The sequence below is a fragment of the Lycorma delicatula genome, chromosome 7 (assembly GCF_047948215.1).
Source record: "Lycorma delicatula isolate Av1 chromosome 7, ASM4794821v1, whole genome shotgun sequence".
Classification (NCBI taxonomy): Eukaryota; Metazoa; Arthropoda; class Insecta; order Hemiptera; family Fulgoridae; genus Lycorma; species Lycorma delicatula.
Genome location: NC_134461.1, coordinates 1,737,657 through 1,756,023, shown reverse-complemented (window position 1 = coordinate 1,756,023; position 18,367 = coordinate 1,737,657). Strand labels below are relative to the sequence as shown.

Genomic DNA, 18,367 nt, shown 5'->3' with positions numbered 1-18,367 from the left:
ACGGAGAAATGTAATATAAAAATATGCCTGAAATTCTTTGTTTCCGATTTACGACTGGTGAAAGAGAAGTGAAAAGGTTTTTCTTTGTTCGATTCAACTAACGACAATGTTTCTTTTCTTCTTCATAATACAATGCTTTAAAAGTTTTACCGGTTTATTATTCATTTATCAAAGTTATCGGAGGTCTTACCAAAAATACAGGGTTTTACCCCAATTTATTGAATTTCATACCAGATTTCCGAATAAATACTGCAAATACGGAACTATTTTATTGCTTTTTTCAGGCGAAAAACAAAACAATTCAATAATTTTGTCCCTTAATTCTAATTCTATTTTGCGGTAGTTCCACACCGAGTTGGGTCTCCCCAACTACATACAAACCAACCGTTTTTAATTGCAACAATTATATTTAACGTTAATTAAACCAGGTTAGCGAGCTAAGCGAGTGTAGGTTATTACTTTTTTTAGTACAGCCTTTTTTTTTTACCAGGATATTTCGAAATCTGTTAACCTTAGAGATCGCTATCGGGTAATTTACTATTTTAATTTTTAGTTATCGTTTCGATCCCCGCCACAGCTTATTTGTGTTTGTCGACATATACCGGTGAAATTCCGAATGTATCATAATGTTAGTAAATATTTAAATGTTTAACCCGAGGTATTTGGTATGTGTCTACATTCACCAGAGAAATATCGGTCGACATTCTTAAATTTCGATCTTTCACGTTTACTTGTATATTACACGCGTGTAGTGCGAAATAACGAAATATTGTGTGCGGGTACTATGTGAATTATGAGGGACTCAATTAGGGTGAAGGGGGTTTCTGACGACAGATTTGTTTTATAACTCGTAACTTACGTCTTAATCAAAGCTAGATTATGTATCAGATTTAATGAAAATCACAGGCCATTCCATACAGACAATTTAACTACAGTTACTTTTTTCGTGCAATTCTAAATCCGGTATGAAAATAATCCCGTTATTTAAAGGTCGTTCTGTCAAACGGGAATACAGATCTGCGAGAGAATTAGGTTAATACATTAAAATACGTTCAGTATTACACAAAGTTAAGCGTAGAAAAATGTTATTTGCAACAGACATAATGAAAGAAGTTTGTAACATAAGTTTTGCAAGCATATATAGTGTTTAGTTTACGTTCCTTTTCTATCTTCAACGGTTTTTATTTTCTTTAGCCTGATGACATTTCCATACGGAGTAAAATTAAAGTTTGGAAACTAGTTTTTATTTTGAAACCGCGGTGGAATGTTAGAAGGTAGAAATAAAGATGGATCTTCGTAGTTATGATGAGTTTGAAATATTTTGTCAGCTGTCTTGCATCCGTCATATTGAATCAATTTCTTTTTTTAAATAGGAAACGATACGTGATTTTAATGTAATGTTTTCCGGAAATATTGGCGAAAATCAGTTATCATCAACGCTTTTTTTTTATTTATGAGCAATGAAAGTTGGAAGGACGGAAAAATCGCGATAGAAATAAAACGAGTTAAAACCCCTGTAGTAACTTTTTTGTTTCGTATACCCTTCAGAATTACATTCGATAGCGAACTTTAAACAGTTAATGTTGGAATTATGGCCCAAACCCTAATAATAACAGCCTTCCGATAATTATAATAAAAAATAATTTGCAATACTACTAGAAATTAAACGGCCTGGTCAACTGAGGTATTGTTTACTTTAATTATCATATTTAATTTAAAAATTTACTTTTATATTTTCAGTTCTAAATTATTTAATACAACAAATTTAAACAATTTTGAAGTTCAAAAATTTATTACAGATTTAGAAGGTAAATCAGTTGTTATTTTAGTACAGTGCGAATTATTAACTTCTCATTTTGGCTTCAACATATACAATTACAGCATTTATATATATATATTTAATAACCCTTTGACAACATTTAGAACCATCGCTTTCTTTCCTTTCCATATTAATTCTACACAGTCTAATATGAATTTAGTTGTCAACATTATTTTTCCCTCCTTATCACACACTGTATGAATTTCATTTTTAATTAAAGTAGATTTATATTGTTTTTGTAGATTATGTAACTCTCTTCTTATTAATAAATTTATATTCATGATCAATATCAAATCCTGCTTAGGTGTGACATTTTTCACACACTATAAAGTGACATTTCCATGTTCCGTGCACTAGCTTCATGCTTATATTGCGATAAAAAAATTAATATTGTTTACAATCAATTTTTATGAGAAAATGTAATCATATATTCTTATTTAGTAAATTCTGACTATTATAAGATGAATATTTTTATAATCTGTTAAGTATTTATGAGAAATAAAATTAGATTTCAAAATCTTAGGTAACATTATCTCTGATGATCGTGATAAATTATATTTATCATGATAAAAAATTTCACCGTAAGCAATATTAACACCACTGTCAGTAAGATTAGAAAAACTAAATCATGAGAATTACTCGAACAGTTTAACAAATTATTTGATTGCAGAAGCTTACAATTTGTAAAAAACAACATCATCTTGTAAAGTAGTGTTGTGTTCAACACCCATTTATATGGTGAGTAACAGCATTTTTAATATTTAGATTTGTATGGCAACATTTAGCAAAAGAAACATTTCTTAGGTTTTCCATACAAAACCTGGCACAGTAAAGTCGCCTAATAATAATAATAATAATTTAACTGTTGCTGCGCTGTTTGTGTATGATAAGCGAATTACATATACAATTTATTATACTTTTATAAATTGTAAAATAAATCATAAACATATTTACTTTGTAGCATTTATTTATTGTTTTTTATTACAGAAAATAGATTCAGTACAACTGAAAGAGGAGGAACTGCTTGAAATTATGAATAATCAAAACACATCTCTAACAATTGAAGAGTTTAACTTAGTTAAACCAGAAAATTTAAAAGTTGAAAATGAAGTGGTAAGTGTTAGATTTTATATACAGTGGCACACCAATTATCCAGATGGACATTTCAAGGCCAAATCTGGATAATTGAAAAGGGTAATTTAAAAAAGGTTGTGTGATTCTATATTTAATAGTAATACAATAAGTAAAAAAAAATAAAAATAAATGTGTTTCAGTTAAATTAAGAGGAAATTTGAAAAATGAAAATACAATGTACAGTGTAAGAAAAAAGAGATAGTAATATGGTACAAAAGATACACTATAAAAATATTTATAGTATTTGCTTTTATAATCACTTTTACAAAGGTTTGTATGTATATATATATATATATGTGTATATATATATATATATATATATATATATATATATATATATATATATATGTATATATATATTTTGTTACTAATATTTGTTGAGTTGCAAATAGGCAGTTAATTAACACTGCTGTAACAGCTGATTTTTGAATTCAAAAGGTTGTAAAGTTCAAATCCTAGTAAAATTTAGTTGCTTTTATAGACAATTAAAATCTAAACTATGGATACCTATAGACTTTGATTGTTGGGGTTCAATAAACCATGTCACAGGAATGTTACGCCTGAGTGTACAAGACTACACATTGTTTACATGTCATACATATCATTCTCATTTAAGTGGACGTTCATGGGGTAGCTTTATTGTTTACTAGTTGGTTACTAGTTTCAAAAAGAGTAATGACAATATTAGTGGTGTAGCCATGATTAGGAATTTTTACAATTTGTGTTCCTGCACCTACGTATGCTATCAAATTTTATTTTCATATATCCAGTTTCTGGTTCTGAAATGTCTTAATATCAAAGTGTGCTCATTTTATTCTAATAAAGTGAATGAAATTTAGCCTACATTTCCACTAAACTTTCATCATCTGCTAAAATTTTTTCTGGTGTATATACATCTCTGAATTTTTTAACAAGATAGTCAATAATCGATTTTATTTTTTGGAGATTTATTAGTATTATCATCATGAGTAAAATTGAGGGAATACAATAAAAGTTTGATTCTTTGGGCTAACACTTTTCCAAATCCAAGAGTTGTAAAAAGGAGATTGTTTGTGTAATAACTTTCATTTTGTGGCTTTCAGGTAATTCCTGATAGCATATATACAGCTACAAACAAAAGCATCTCATAATTATCAGTCTGTTTCCACAGGTGAAACCTCAAAAACTGGTTTAGTAGTTATTTTTTTTTTAATGAAATCTTTGACATAAAGATTAGTCTGCTTGACGTAAAGAATGTCAACTAATTTATTTGTAAAAAATAACCCGAATAATGAATATACATTGTTAGGACATATAGAATAGAGAAACAATATGATACTACCGCTTCAGCAATAAATTAGAGTAAAAATGGAACTAGACTCACATATGTTACAGTAACCCATCACAAACACAATTAAATGGGTCAATTCATAATTCATCAGTGGCACTTTTCAGCAAAAAAGTGGATGACGAATTATTTCGTCAAGGAAATTTTTATCAGGGTAGTTATTTGATGAGTTATTTCATCAAAAACTATGAAGGGGTGAAATAATTTGTGTCTTCTTTTCTGTCTTTGATGGGTTGAAAGACCTTTTTTTTTAATATTTTTTTAATTTACAATGGTATATTTAAGTTTGTCAGAATAAAAAAAGATATTTTATTGAATATTACTTACTTTCAACATTTTTGTAAGGTTTTTTCATCTTATTTTTATAGAAATCTGAGATCTCATTAAATGATGACATTCCACCTCGGATTAATCTTAAAATTAATGATGTACACACTATAAAGGCAGAAGAAGAGGAGGAATTTTATCCAGGTCATGTAAGTATTTATAATTATTGGATATTGTAACATACATGATGAGGTTGGACAGAACCCTGAAAAAGAAACTAAATTATGAAATATAGGTAATAGGAACTATAGTAACTGAAGTACACACGCCTTTGACAATGAAAAATTCATAACTTATTTCTTTGCAATGGCGGCAGAAATATTCAGTAATGAAGTAGAAATATAAATCTATCTTTTCCTTAATGAATTTCTTTAATTCACAACTTAACCCGTCTTGGGAGTGAAGAAATAATGAATATTTTTAATATCTCAATGTTCAAGGGAGCTAGGGCCTCGGTTAATGGCTTAAAACCTTCTCTGGGGTAACACATATGTATTCTGAAGTTTGAAAGTAATCAGTCAGCTTCCTCTCGCATGATGCATGAGCAAACAGACAAACTATATATATATTCCCAGTTTGAATTTTCAAAATCGGATGATTGTTTTCTGATATAAGAGCACCTCCAAAAAAGTGGTCCAGGGGCATCCCGTTTGTTAATAGTTCATAGTAATGATTGGGCTAGCCTCCCATGAGGTGTTCGTATACCTCACCACTCTAGCCTCACATGCATACCCCAAGGGAAGGTCATTATTGTTAAACAGAAAGAAATTGTTAAAAATTTAATATTACTCATTATTTTTGTAATATTTTCAGTCGACTGATATGATGCATTCAGTTCAACCTCACCTCACACAGTGATGACTCACAGTACATTAAAGATTGTGCTTCAACCGGAAAATCTCCACTACTACAGATATAAACTCATTTTTTTTTTTTGAGATTCAAAACATATCTAAAAACCTTCTCAGTTATGCTGAGAAATGTGAGTAAAAATTTGGTTGAAAGTGATTAAGGAGTTTTTTTGTTAATCCCAAACAAACGAAAACTCTGCCTCTTTATATAATAGTATAGATAGAGATAGGAAGTATTATCAGCAAGTACTGCTTTGTTAAAGTGAAGCTTAATTCTAAGAATATATATTAAATTAATTTTAATTTCACCCCGATATGATGGTATAACATCATATCGGCCGCTTAGTATGAGAAGTGGGCAGCAGTAACTGACTCGCTAGACACAATCAATGTAATAGATGTCATGTTGCTAGAGTTAAAGCCAGTCACTGTAATCTGTGCATATGGGTGGCGTCTGTATAATTAGTTCATGTTGGATTTTAGAAATGAAATCTTACTGCTGGTTCATATAGTTTAATAATTTTTTGAAGTACGTCCTATATTTTTGCATTTGTCTTTGTTGTTAAGGCCTAATTTTCCATTTTTATTCTCAAGCAAAGGCTGGATAATTTGTTTGGTAAGTTTTTAAATTTTTGCATGTGGTAAATTTTTAATATTATTTATTTATATTTAATTTAATAGACATGCATGAGACCCATGAATGCAAATTCATAAGTACATAATAAAATAGAAAATAGTGTTTTTTTTGTTTTACATCGGAATTGGGAAAACATGCCTAAACCAAACACTCAGTAGCCTGTACATACTGAGTGTGAGGTTCACCGCCTACTGCAGTGGACTCGCTAAAAGCCCATTCCCTCAGGCAATGTGGTGCTGGAACTGCCGTAAAGGCTCAACTTCAGCACTACGTGCATCACAGGTACACCTCACATTCATGAAAATATTTACACACCACATTCACATGATATTTACAACTCAATATATACTATACAAGTAGATTCTTAACTCCACACAGCTATGCTGGCCTTAGATGGCAGGAATGCATTTCATGGGAGCCATTGCTGATGGCAGTGTCGAGGCACACCTGTCACCTTCCCCCTGCCCCCAAAGACTGGTGCCCAGCACTACCCTCAACTGATATCTTTGCTGCCCACCTCATATTCTTCCATTAGTAGTTTCTGGTGGAGCGCTCCACCAGAAACCACTGTGAACACATGGTCCAACTCTCACCGAACAGGAGCATCAACTGCATGACCCCCAAGCGAGTCCAAACCATCACATGCCAATTCTTCCTTCCACCTGGGACACATGAAAAAGATGCGCTCCATTGTGTTAGTTTCTTCACAATACTGACATTGATCTGTACACCTCCTTCCAATCCTGCAGACCTAGACCCCAAATGACATATGGTCTATTGACCAATACAGGAGCTACTTCTGGGATCAAAATATAGCTCTAATGTCCTTTTGGATTCTTCCACCTCCTGCTATTCAATAAACATACGGGTCCTTGCCTTCTGTGATCCTGTCCCTTTTTCCCTTGGCTATGAGGTCCAATGGTGGAATTCACACCACCACTAGTGAAGCATCCAAGGAAACTGTCCTATATAATTGGGCTACCCTGATTGCCAACTTCCTATACTTGCTCTTCAGTCTGAAGGCCTTACCACCATCACATACAATATTGTATGTGATAGCAATAGTATCGGCTATATATCCAACACCACCGTAGACGCTAATATCCTGCGTTTAGATGCCCTGGGACCTCCGACATTGGCCTTAGCCTCATCAGTGTTGAGGACATTTGCTCCGCCTTCGTGGCCACCTATAATAGATTTATCATTGTTTTTCTTAGCTTATTTTAAAAAACTCTTTGGAACCATTGCATAAAGATTCCTCAACTTTAACAGTATAATTAAAAAATAAATCTTGACTAAGAGTATTACAAATATTTTGTTCTTAAATATATTTTAATATGAAGGTAGATCTATGTTGTTTTTTAAGATTATGGAAGTTTTTCTCATTAATAATTGTGTAAATTCTGCTTCAAAAATTACATTATATATAAATATTTTTGGTACTTGATTATCAACAATATTGTTAATATGTAGTTGCAGTTCTAAAAAAAATTTCTATATTGGTGATAAATATCAAATCCGAGTCAGGTATTGCATTTTTCATTTGCTACTAAATTCAGTTTCCTTGTTTCACTCTAAACTTCAATATTATATGGCAATATAATAAATAAATATCATTTACAATCAAACTCCTATTTAGTGAATGTTATAAAAATATCTGGTAAGAATTGTTTAGCTATAAGATTTAATTCAAAATCTTAGGCAACGTTATCTGTAAGGTAAATGATATTTACCATGATAAAACGTTTTACTGTAAGCATTATTAACATAATGGCAGTAAGATTAGAAAAAACAAACTCATGAGAATTACCACAAGAGTTTTAACAGATTATTTGATTGTAAAAGGTTTTATTGTAAAATTTGTAGAAAAATCTATAATATGAGTTGAAACATTTTTTGATAGTATTTTGCAAAATCTGGCATATTAAAGTCACCTAATAATAATAGTAATAATTTAACTGTGGCTGTCCTATATGTGTATGCTAAGCAAATTACAGGAGCAATTTTATATATTTAATAAATTATACAAAAAAAATCATAAAAATCTTTACTTTGTAGCATTCATTTTTTTGTTTTTTATTACAGCAAGTAGATTTATTAAAGCTGGAAGAGGAACTACTTGATATCAAAAAAGATCATTTAGCAATTGAAGACACCAATTTGTATAAATCAGAAAATTTAGAAGTTAAAAATGAAGTGGTAAGTAAGGATATTAGATTCTGCATACAGTGAAAACACCAATTGTTCAGTTGAACTTTACAAGGCCAGATCTGGATAATTGGGTAAAAATTTACTTTAGTAAGTTTTACAATGGCTAAAATACATATATGTTTTTGCTAAATGAATTGCAAAAAGGTCAATTGAAAAATTCAGTAAAATAAACATAAATAAAATATTTCCGGTTGAAGTGAAGATTTATTTTTCAAATAATGTATCATTTTTTCTTTAATTTCTTAATTTGGATTTAAGCAGTCCATTTTGTCAGACATCTTGAAAATCGGCATCCTACTGTATTGTTTTTCATTATTATGGCCTTGCATGTAAATTTTGGATTCCATGCAGTTCATTTGTGAACTCGTATATATTAATTATTTAGCAGGTAAAACTTTTTATAGTCCATTTTTTTTTCTCTCCATAAATGTCTATATGTACGATAGAATATTCTTTCAGCCTCTGCAAAGCACGGAATTAGAGAAACACTCTTGCCTCTAATTTCTTACTTCAATATGCTTTCAGGCCTAAGCTCATTCTCAGTGATAACTTTTATAAATTCTTTAACTGTTCACAATTTATATAATAACTATTAGCTCTTTACATTGTGTAAAAATTGTTTGTTTTAAATAAAAATTAATAAAACAAATTTTATATATATATATATATACGGGTGTAACATTTAGGATCAGACTTTTTAACTTTTCTCCAAAATAACATCTTTTAACAAAAGTCAGATTGAGCCTTCATGGGTTATGCTTGGAGGTATCCCAAACAAATAGGAGAAATTTGTCTGGTGAACTGAATCTAAAAAACTTCATAGCTTCATTTATCATCAAATCACACCTCACTAGATCGCATTTAAAGATGTAACTCGGAACCTAGTTTGACAGGTGACCCCTTGAGAGGCATCACTGAAAGGTCTTTTTTAAGTAATAGTCCACCTGCTGAACCAAGCAACACCAGAGTTAAGAAAAGGCAGCATTTGGATATGGTGGGCTTCGACTAAGAAGATAACATGCAACTGGAAACATTGGAATGCCCTAACACTACACACACAAATAAGAAAAATACAAAGTCCAAAATTAAACCAAAGCAAATCAAATCATCTACATTTCCACACACAAAGTAAACTTGCTGCAGCGGACTGGTAAACTAAAAATAATAACTGGCCGAATGGACCAATACAAAATTCTCATCATGGGTCTGCAGGAAATAAGAAACATTGACCAGGATGCCATTGAATCTCATGGATATAGACTCTGCAAAGGTATACCTGGAAAGAGAGTGATGAAAAAGTGCCACAGTTTGGAACAGGCTTTTTAGTCAGACTCAAAATAAGAAACTCTATACAATAATTCCAGTCACAATCTCCAAGAATCTCAACACTCACACCAAATGCATCTAATAAAATCTACACTATAATAAACAGCCATGCATCCACTAATAATAAAAATAATTCTCCAAAAGACTATAAAGAAACAGTAAGGTTCTGGAATCTACGCGACCTAACTATAAATAACATAACTGAAATGCATGTTAAACAATTAATTGGAAACTCAATGCCCAACTAGAGAGAGAAAGAAGACCACGACAACATTGGAAAATTGCCCATTCAAATGAAAACAAACAAAAATGGAGAGAGATTCATAGATCTCTGCAGAAATGACAAGCTAATATTGAACTCCACATATTTCAAGAGGAAATCTCAAATAATCAAAATCAAAAAACACCTTGATTACACTATAGGAGAATGGTAACTAGACCGTCTTTATGGATAAACAGCACCACATGGAGATCTACAGTGTAAAAGTCATCCGAGGAGTAGACACTGGATCCAATCACGATGTAGTCAAAATAAAATTTGCTTCACAAAGAAAACAACAAAATCAAATCTAAAACTAAAAGAAAAGAGGATCCTGCCCGACTGGTCAAGAATGAAAATCACCAAGAAGCAACCAAAAAAATAACAATCACAGATAAACTCGAAGATCCAGTCAACAACATTAAATTAATCGCAGAAGAATTAGCCCCAATAAAATCCCGTACAAAAACATCAATGTTGGAATGGCAAATGTGTCAAAACAGTGGAAATAAATCTACTATTGCTATTAATCCCAAAAATTAGAAATATCCTTCCAAAATCTAGTAAAACAAAGAAAAGAAACCACCTGACCCCTAAGGAGAATAAAGAGACTACATCATTAAAAAAACACTGAAGTCAATAGAAGGAACTGGCTAACAGAAATAAAAACAATTTGGAAATCCTTGTTAAATATTTTCTCCTAAATAATGATCTCCTAAATTGCGAAGAATCAACAAAATTCTTAAACTTTAACACCAACACTACCAGAAAACATCAACCCTCCCACAATAAAAGTAGTCTACCAAGCACTGGGTGAGATGAAGAATTACAAAGCAGCAGGAGAAAATCAGACTTTTGGAAACATCTAAAAACATGCAGGAAGATCAGCAAAAATTGTCCTTCATTAACAGTTTGTCAACATCTGGATCAAAGAAGAACTACCAGAACAGTGGACGATAGCCCTCATCCATTTGCTACACAAAAATGGGGGCAAAACAGACCCTAACAATTACCTGGGAAATCTCACTCCTAGACACAACATATAAAATTCTTACAAGAATCATCCACAACTCGAAAAAAACCAGGAGAATACAAGGAAGGTTTCAGAGCCTGTAGGAGGTGCCCAGAACACATCTTGAGTTTCAAGCTAATAATGGGTTACAAGAGGATGTGGTCATAACGTTTGTAGATTTCAAGAAAGCTTATGACTGCATCCCTACTAAAAATTCTAAGACACCTTGAACTACTTATCAAATTATAAACATGATAAAACTGACCCTTACAAACAGTGTCAAAGGTAAAATTCAGAGGTGAGCTCTCAGAAGTTTTTGAGATCAAAACAGGATTGCGCCAAGGCAATGAGTTCTCATGACTACTGTTCAACTGTATTTTAGAAATGGTGCTGAGGGAATGGCTCAAGCTCTCAAAAAGTTGTCTACCAAAAGTTAAAATGGGTGGAAAAATTGAAACAAACCTTCCTAGTTTTGCTGACGAGTTGGCACTTGTAGCAAATGGCATTGATGAAACTAAGTCACGGATATTAGTACTTCAAAACATTACAAATAAAATTGGACCCAAAATTTAGTAATCCAATTTAAATACCTTGGAGAAATAGCAACAAACAATCTAAACAAACATTCCTTTATCTGAATAAGAAGAAAAATCTAGCTGAAGCACAAAAATGAACCTGGTACACTTATAATAAAAATGCCTATCAATAAATACAAAAATAAGACACTAAAACACAGTTATAAAACCATAAACCACTTATGCAGCAAACACTCTTCCACCTGAACAAACAATCAAAGACAGACAGATTCCAGAAGAAGGAAAGAAAAAATTAGAAGAACTTGCATGGATAAAAAGTATCTGAAAGATGGGCAGTGGCATGATTTTGTTTGGCCAAAACAAAATCATGTACAAAGAGTTGGAACCCATTACTGATATGCATAAGAGGAGATTAGGATTCTTTCGACATAATCATGTGGATGCAGTATTCAAGACTTCGGAAACTGCTAATGCAGTACAATCTCGACTCGGAAAATACAAAGGCAGGATGCAGATGATTGAGAGAAATAAGATAGGATCTGAAGGAAATTGGCATTACATCAGTAGACGCCACAGGTACGATAAAATTAAATGAGAAACTCATGAACAAAAACTCTTATAAGATAAAACCTCACAACACAAACATTTTCAACACTAGAAAGGGCACAAAGATTGAAATGTATGAAAAAGTAATGAGAGGACCACAAGGCCCAAACAGTCCCATCAAAGAGACATGCATAACAGACTGACTAAAATGATCCTATGCGGTCATAAAAGATAATAATAATATATATATTTAGCCCACCAGGCTGATCTAGTGTTTAACTCATCACAAAAAAGTTGTTTTAATAGCCGATTTTCAAAGTCTAAAGTTCTCAGGTTCAAATCCTAGTAAAAGTCAGTTGCTTTTATAAGATTTATTAATTTAACAGTGAATACCTGTGTCCTCTGGTGGTTGGGGTTTAATTAACCATATGTCTTAGGAATGGATGATCTGAGTCTCTACCAAACTAAACAAAGTGTAGTCTGATACATAGCATTATCTCATTGAGGCATGGTGAAATTTGTTTACATGTTGTGAATCTTCTATGTATACTTTTCTCATCTAACTGTGAAAACTATTAAATTATAGAAATAGTTCATACATATTTATAAATTTATGCATTCAGAGTTCAAGATCACAGAATAATAACTTAGATTCATGTTTGCCTGTTCACAGAGTTATTACTATATTTCAATTTAATACTAGTTATAAATTTTTTTTTTAAAATGAATTTTAATGTTTTGAAATATGAAAATGTTTTCCTTCTTAGTGTGGAAATTTCTAAAACAAGGGGCAGGACAAATACCAACATCACATTCACAACAATAATATCGTGATTCCTTTCTTATATGGTTTCCATAATAACAACACCTCTTGTAGGTGCAATTTTTATTCTGTATTGGGAATATACGACAGGGGAATGTCATTCTCAGAGTATGAGAGAATCATCTCCTACAGAGAGCCTACAATTTTTGGGAGTGACTTTGATGAATTTCAACATTTTGTTCAATAAGGGGCTCCTCTGAATTGAAGAAGAGTGTACTGGACTGTAAGGTTTAAAAAAAAATTATTAAAATTGTAGCTCCAGCGTTTTAATGTTTTTAGTGAATGGAGTCATATAATTTATAATTTTCTGTTTACAAGACCATTAGTTGGTTGCTTTAAACTGTCTGCCCTAGGTTTGATTTTGTTTCATGTGAAGCAACTAAAGTACGTCTGGGCACAGTCATGGTAATGTTCTCTGATAGTTTTGTTGTCCATTGTACATAAATTTCTGTGGTATAAATAATTGAGCTGCTTGTGTGTGGCTGATTATCACCTTTATTTCAGTGGTAATATCATGTTTATGTAACACTGGTGTATATTTGTTGTGTGAAATATTGCAAAACCTCTTCTTCTCTTTCATTCTTGAGAATGACTAGTGCCATTTTTGTTAGTGATGTGTCTAATGTCAGGTCTCACATTAATCATTCACTTGACAATATTTTATATATATATACACTATAATTCAGTTCTTAAATATTCAGGTAAAAAATAAGTTACACACAAATAAATATAAATAAAAATTTCATTATATGAAATGTTTTACAGTTTTCAGCGACTTTGTTGTTTTTATTATAAATACTTCAATTTTAACTTAGATTGTTTTTATTTTTGAAGATAATGGATGTACCTGTAAAGAATATCTACGTGTATGAAGCATTCCCCTCTAACAGTATCAAACTAGAAACTGAAGATGATACCACAAAGGAAACTTTATTGTTGATTTTACCACATCACCCTATTGAAGATGATATTACACCTGTTTGTGTAAGTATAAATTGATTTATTTTTTGCTTTTTTTGTGTCATATGGAAAGATCATCAGCCATTGAACTATAGCATTAAATTATTGATTTTGTGTTTCAGGAAAGTGAATCTTTGCAAGTGAAAGAGGAGCCGATCAATAATGGGTGTGATAATATTGATGAAGTGACAGATCCTCTTGTGAGTGAAGGGACCAACCTAATTAAATTAGAAGATCATAAAATCAAAAATGAAGCAGTAAGTTAGTTTTACTCGCCCTTTCAAATTGAATTTTGTAGAGTAGATATGTGAGTGAAACTTTATGTAAGCACTTAATGTTGATGTTTTAATTTGACTTCATTGCATTTTTTTACCATGTTTTGGTTTATTCTTTAGTATTACATGAACTTTCAAGTACGAGGATCATTACAGTTCTGATGTTTTACTAGACTGATTGATATGTACTGCCACATTGGCCAAAAAGTTACTGTTCTTTTACTACAATAATGTGCGAGTATACGTCTCTGATAGTAGTTGCAAAACTCAATGATAATTTACACTTTGACAAAGTCATCTGGAAGCATGTGCTGTATTCACCTGACTTGGTTTCAATTAATTATTACCTTCTCCCAAATCTGAAAAAATGGCTCATTGGACAAAGATTTATTTCTAATGATGCAAAGGTGAGAGAACTGCTTATTTCGCAGAGTTGGACAAATCACATCATACTGATAATATAAAAAAAGTTGGAAAATCTGGGTAAATGAAACAAATTGCAAGAGAATTAAGTTGAAAGTTAAAAAAATATTCTTCAAAACCTTCCTAAACAACCGCCATATTTGTTTTAAGTTGACTTATAAAATTAATTTTCTCAGATTTAAATTTGTGATTAATGTGTTTGCTATTTTGTTATTTTTTGCAACATACACTTTGAGAAAATAAAGTGTATAATATATATATATATATATATATATATATATATATATATATAAAAATTGTAATATTGTATTAATAGTAAATTCATATAAAAATAAAATTGAATCAGTTTTGTTCTTTTTTGGCCTAATTTTGTCGTAATTGGATTTTTCTTAAATTTTTAGCAAGATAGATTTTAATGGTATTTACTACCAAAAATATTTATTTTTAGGATATGTGATTTGTATATAAGTGGTATTATTACTAAGTTCCAGTCAGAATAAAATAAAAAAAAACATTTATTGGAAATTAATTAGTTTGTAATATGATTTCTTTATATTTTTTTAAAGGAATCTGAGATCTTATTGAATGATGTTTCACCACTGGTTAATCTTAATATGAAAAGCAATGAACTTCAAATAAAAGATTTTCACACAGTGAAGACAAAAGATGGGATGGTATTTTATCCATGTCGTGTAAGTATTAGCTATTGGCTATTGTAACATACATGATTTGTCTCTTGTTAATTTCATTACTGTGTATATATTTCAATGTGTTAGTTTAAAAAAAAAATGTTTGTAACTGTATTTAGTTCTGTTTAATTAATATCAATTTATTGAGATGTTTGTGAATGATAAATGGTCAATGTGTGAGAGCAAAGTGTGTTTTTGAAATTCATTGATGACTGAAATATGTGCATTTTAACCTGTTGATGGAGTTGACATTTTGTAAGCTTTGGGTGATTTGTTGTTAATTGTATTCAGTGTTCATGTTTCAATATTTATCAGGTAGGCAGTTTAAAGTGGACCTGGTAAGACTAAACATAGTTGTGACATAAAATCTGTAAATGAAAAGAAAATAATATAAAATCTAATTTTGTGATTACATTAGGAAGACTTAACATATCTACCATATTTTGACAAAAGATATCCGAAGTGATCACCCTGCACAGCTGATGCATCAATGCTAAAGTAATCATATTGAGAGTCACCTGATGCAAACTGTTGTCAATGACTTCAGTTATTTATTGTGAACATTTGCCTTCAGTTATTGATAGTGTAGGACTTGCAACTAGACAAATCGTCTACTCAGAATTGCACTAGACAAATCGTGGTGACAATGAAACCACTGTTCTCGAAAATTATTGCACTGAAGCATGAATAGTTTACAACAGACAATAATAGATTAGAGCAGTAATATACACCTCCAATAATAGTGCTAATAGCAGCAGTGTAAAAGGTAACACTCAAATACCTTAGTTCAAGCTCTCTCAGTTTGGTTTTTAAGTTTCTTGCCCTGTGTGGAATATATATATATATATATATATATATATATATATATATATATATATATATATATATATAAGTGTTTCTTGCATGCGCACCACTTCCTCAGATTTATTTACAAGTTTTTTAAAATGTATTTAATATATTGTTATAAGAGGGACGCGAATTTAGAAGAATTAAAAAAATTATATATTTTTATTTTATTTATTATAAAATTATACATTATAAATCATGTTTTCCAGTTTGATCATATATATATATATATATATATATATATATATATATGTTGTATTTTTTTAATAAAAAATTCAACTTGAACAACCCAAGTACAGAATTATAAAGTAAATGAAATGACACTTAGCTTATTTTTTATTCCAAAAGCACCTTTGCAGGATCCTGCATCATCAGCTGTATATAATATATTTATATAAAATTACATATCAGACATAATAAAAAATTAAAATATTGTAAATAGTTAATTTTAATATTAAAATTTCAATGTAGTGAAAATATCAAGAAATTTAATTTAAATAATACTAGGTAAAGTTTGGACATTTTTCAGAGATTTTAAACATATAAATACAAAAGATTCCAACTTGATCAACTTTCAGACAGAATATGAAGATGACAATTATAAAGGCAGCAACAGATGGCAGCACATTTTTATATAAAAAAAAGAAATAATCATAATTTTTATAAATAGCGTGATTTAAATCCACTCAGTAATGTAAATTGGCTTTCCAGGTTACATAGCATAAATTTATTCTATTTATTATTTTTTTTAAACTTAAGTTGTTATTTATTGTAGAAGTAGTTATTTTATTTAACTGACTTCATATGTTTTTTATATATGATTGTAGTTTTAATTTTTTATTATGTTTGATATGTAATTTTATTTAATTGTATTATATAAAACTGATATGCAGGATCCCGCAAAAAGGCTTTTGGAATAAAAAATAAAATGTTATTTCATTTACTTTGTAATTCTTTACTTGGGTTGTTGAAGTTGGTTTTTTATTATAAAAATACAATATATTGGTACAGAAGAATATGACTTTTTACTATAATTTACAGAGTGTCCAGTCTAAAAGTACAGCTTAAAATTAAGAGAACCAGTTAACATAACTTGGCAACTTTTTTTAAAATAAACATCAACTCTCGCAATGTTTTAATGTAAATTTGTCTACTTCAGTGTATGCACCTTTTGTTGCTCTTCAGATGCCTGGAAAATAATCTACCTCCTGCCAGGTGTTTAAGAGCATCAGCTTCATTATTAGACCTACACCTTCAATTTTTTTATTTTAAATCGTCCAAATCTCAAACTTTCTTTTGTTACAACTTTTAATGAAATTTCAAGCAAAAAAGTTAGAGAAGTGATATCTGAGAGATCTAGCTGGCCATGCAGTCCATTCTTCATCAGATCTTACATCTGGGGAAGTATTGTTCAGGAAACTGGTAACATCTCAAATAATTGTGGTGTAGCACCATTTTGTTGGAAATGAATCCGGCAGGATGTGAGGAACCGGAAAATTCTGAAACAGGTAGACGTAAATCTGCCCTGTCACAGTGGGCTCCATGAAAATAATCAGTCTGATTATACCATTTTTGTTTCATCATAACTAGACATTGACTATGGGTGTGTCCCTTTCATTTTTGATTACTGCATGGAGTTTTAAGTACATTAAATTTGACAGAGTGTCTTTAACTATCCTGCACATATGAAAAGTTGTCTCACCACTAAATAAGATATATAACTATAAATAAGAGTTGTAACTTGTATTCTTGCAAACTGAGTGCTTATGGTAATGTTGTGAACAGTAGAAAGAGATATTTGCAGTCCATAACTAGGTCGCCTAATAAAGTTAATGGGATGGGCAGTGAATGCGTCGCTTACTTGATCCATAGCCTCATCACAACTGTAACCTTTGATGATTTCTGTCTCTTAAAGTCATACCTTTGAGGACGTTAAACTTTGACGTAAAAGAATTGATATTCCATTCAGTTTGTACAAGCTGTTAAACATATGTACATGATTGAAACTCCATTAACTAAAGCATGCACTGAATGGTTTTTGTGGGATCCACATCTTGATGGACTACAATCGCATTGGAGTCAGCTTGTCTGCACATCATACGCATATTCTACTGACTATTAAAAGTACCCTGAACAATTCTTGGAGATTTATGCTATCATTTGAGTCTACTAAGAAGTTAGGACTTATTTCCTAAATATAGGCCATTTGTTTTGGATACCTTTAGCCCAGACAATCTGTAAAGTTTCAGCTATGTGTATAGATATGCAACAGGATAAGTAAAGTTTGTTATTACATTAAACTTTACTTGTGAATCATTAAAAAATATTCCAAACGATGTTTATTTTGAATATATGTTTAAAATATT

General features: G+C 30.9%; 1 protein-coding gene across 1 annotated transcript in view; it reads left to right on the top strand.

Annotated features, from left to right (window-relative positions):
• LOC142327852 (uncharacterized) overlaps positions 1-18,123 on the top strand; it is a 49,754-nt gene extending 31,631 nt beyond the window's left edge. The window contains exons 2-4 of the mRNA XM_075371200.1: positions 13,643-13,792; positions 13,891-14,025; positions 17,971-18,123. Of these exons, the coding sequence (XP_075227315.1) occupies positions 13,646-13,792; positions 13,891-14,025; positions 17,971-18,123 (435 nt within the window). The 5' untranslated portion in view covers positions 13,643-13,645. The remainder of the gene's footprint in view (positions 1-13,642; positions 13,793-13,890; positions 14,026-17,970) is intronic.
• The last annotated feature ends 244 nt before the right edge of the window (positions 18,124-18,367 follow it).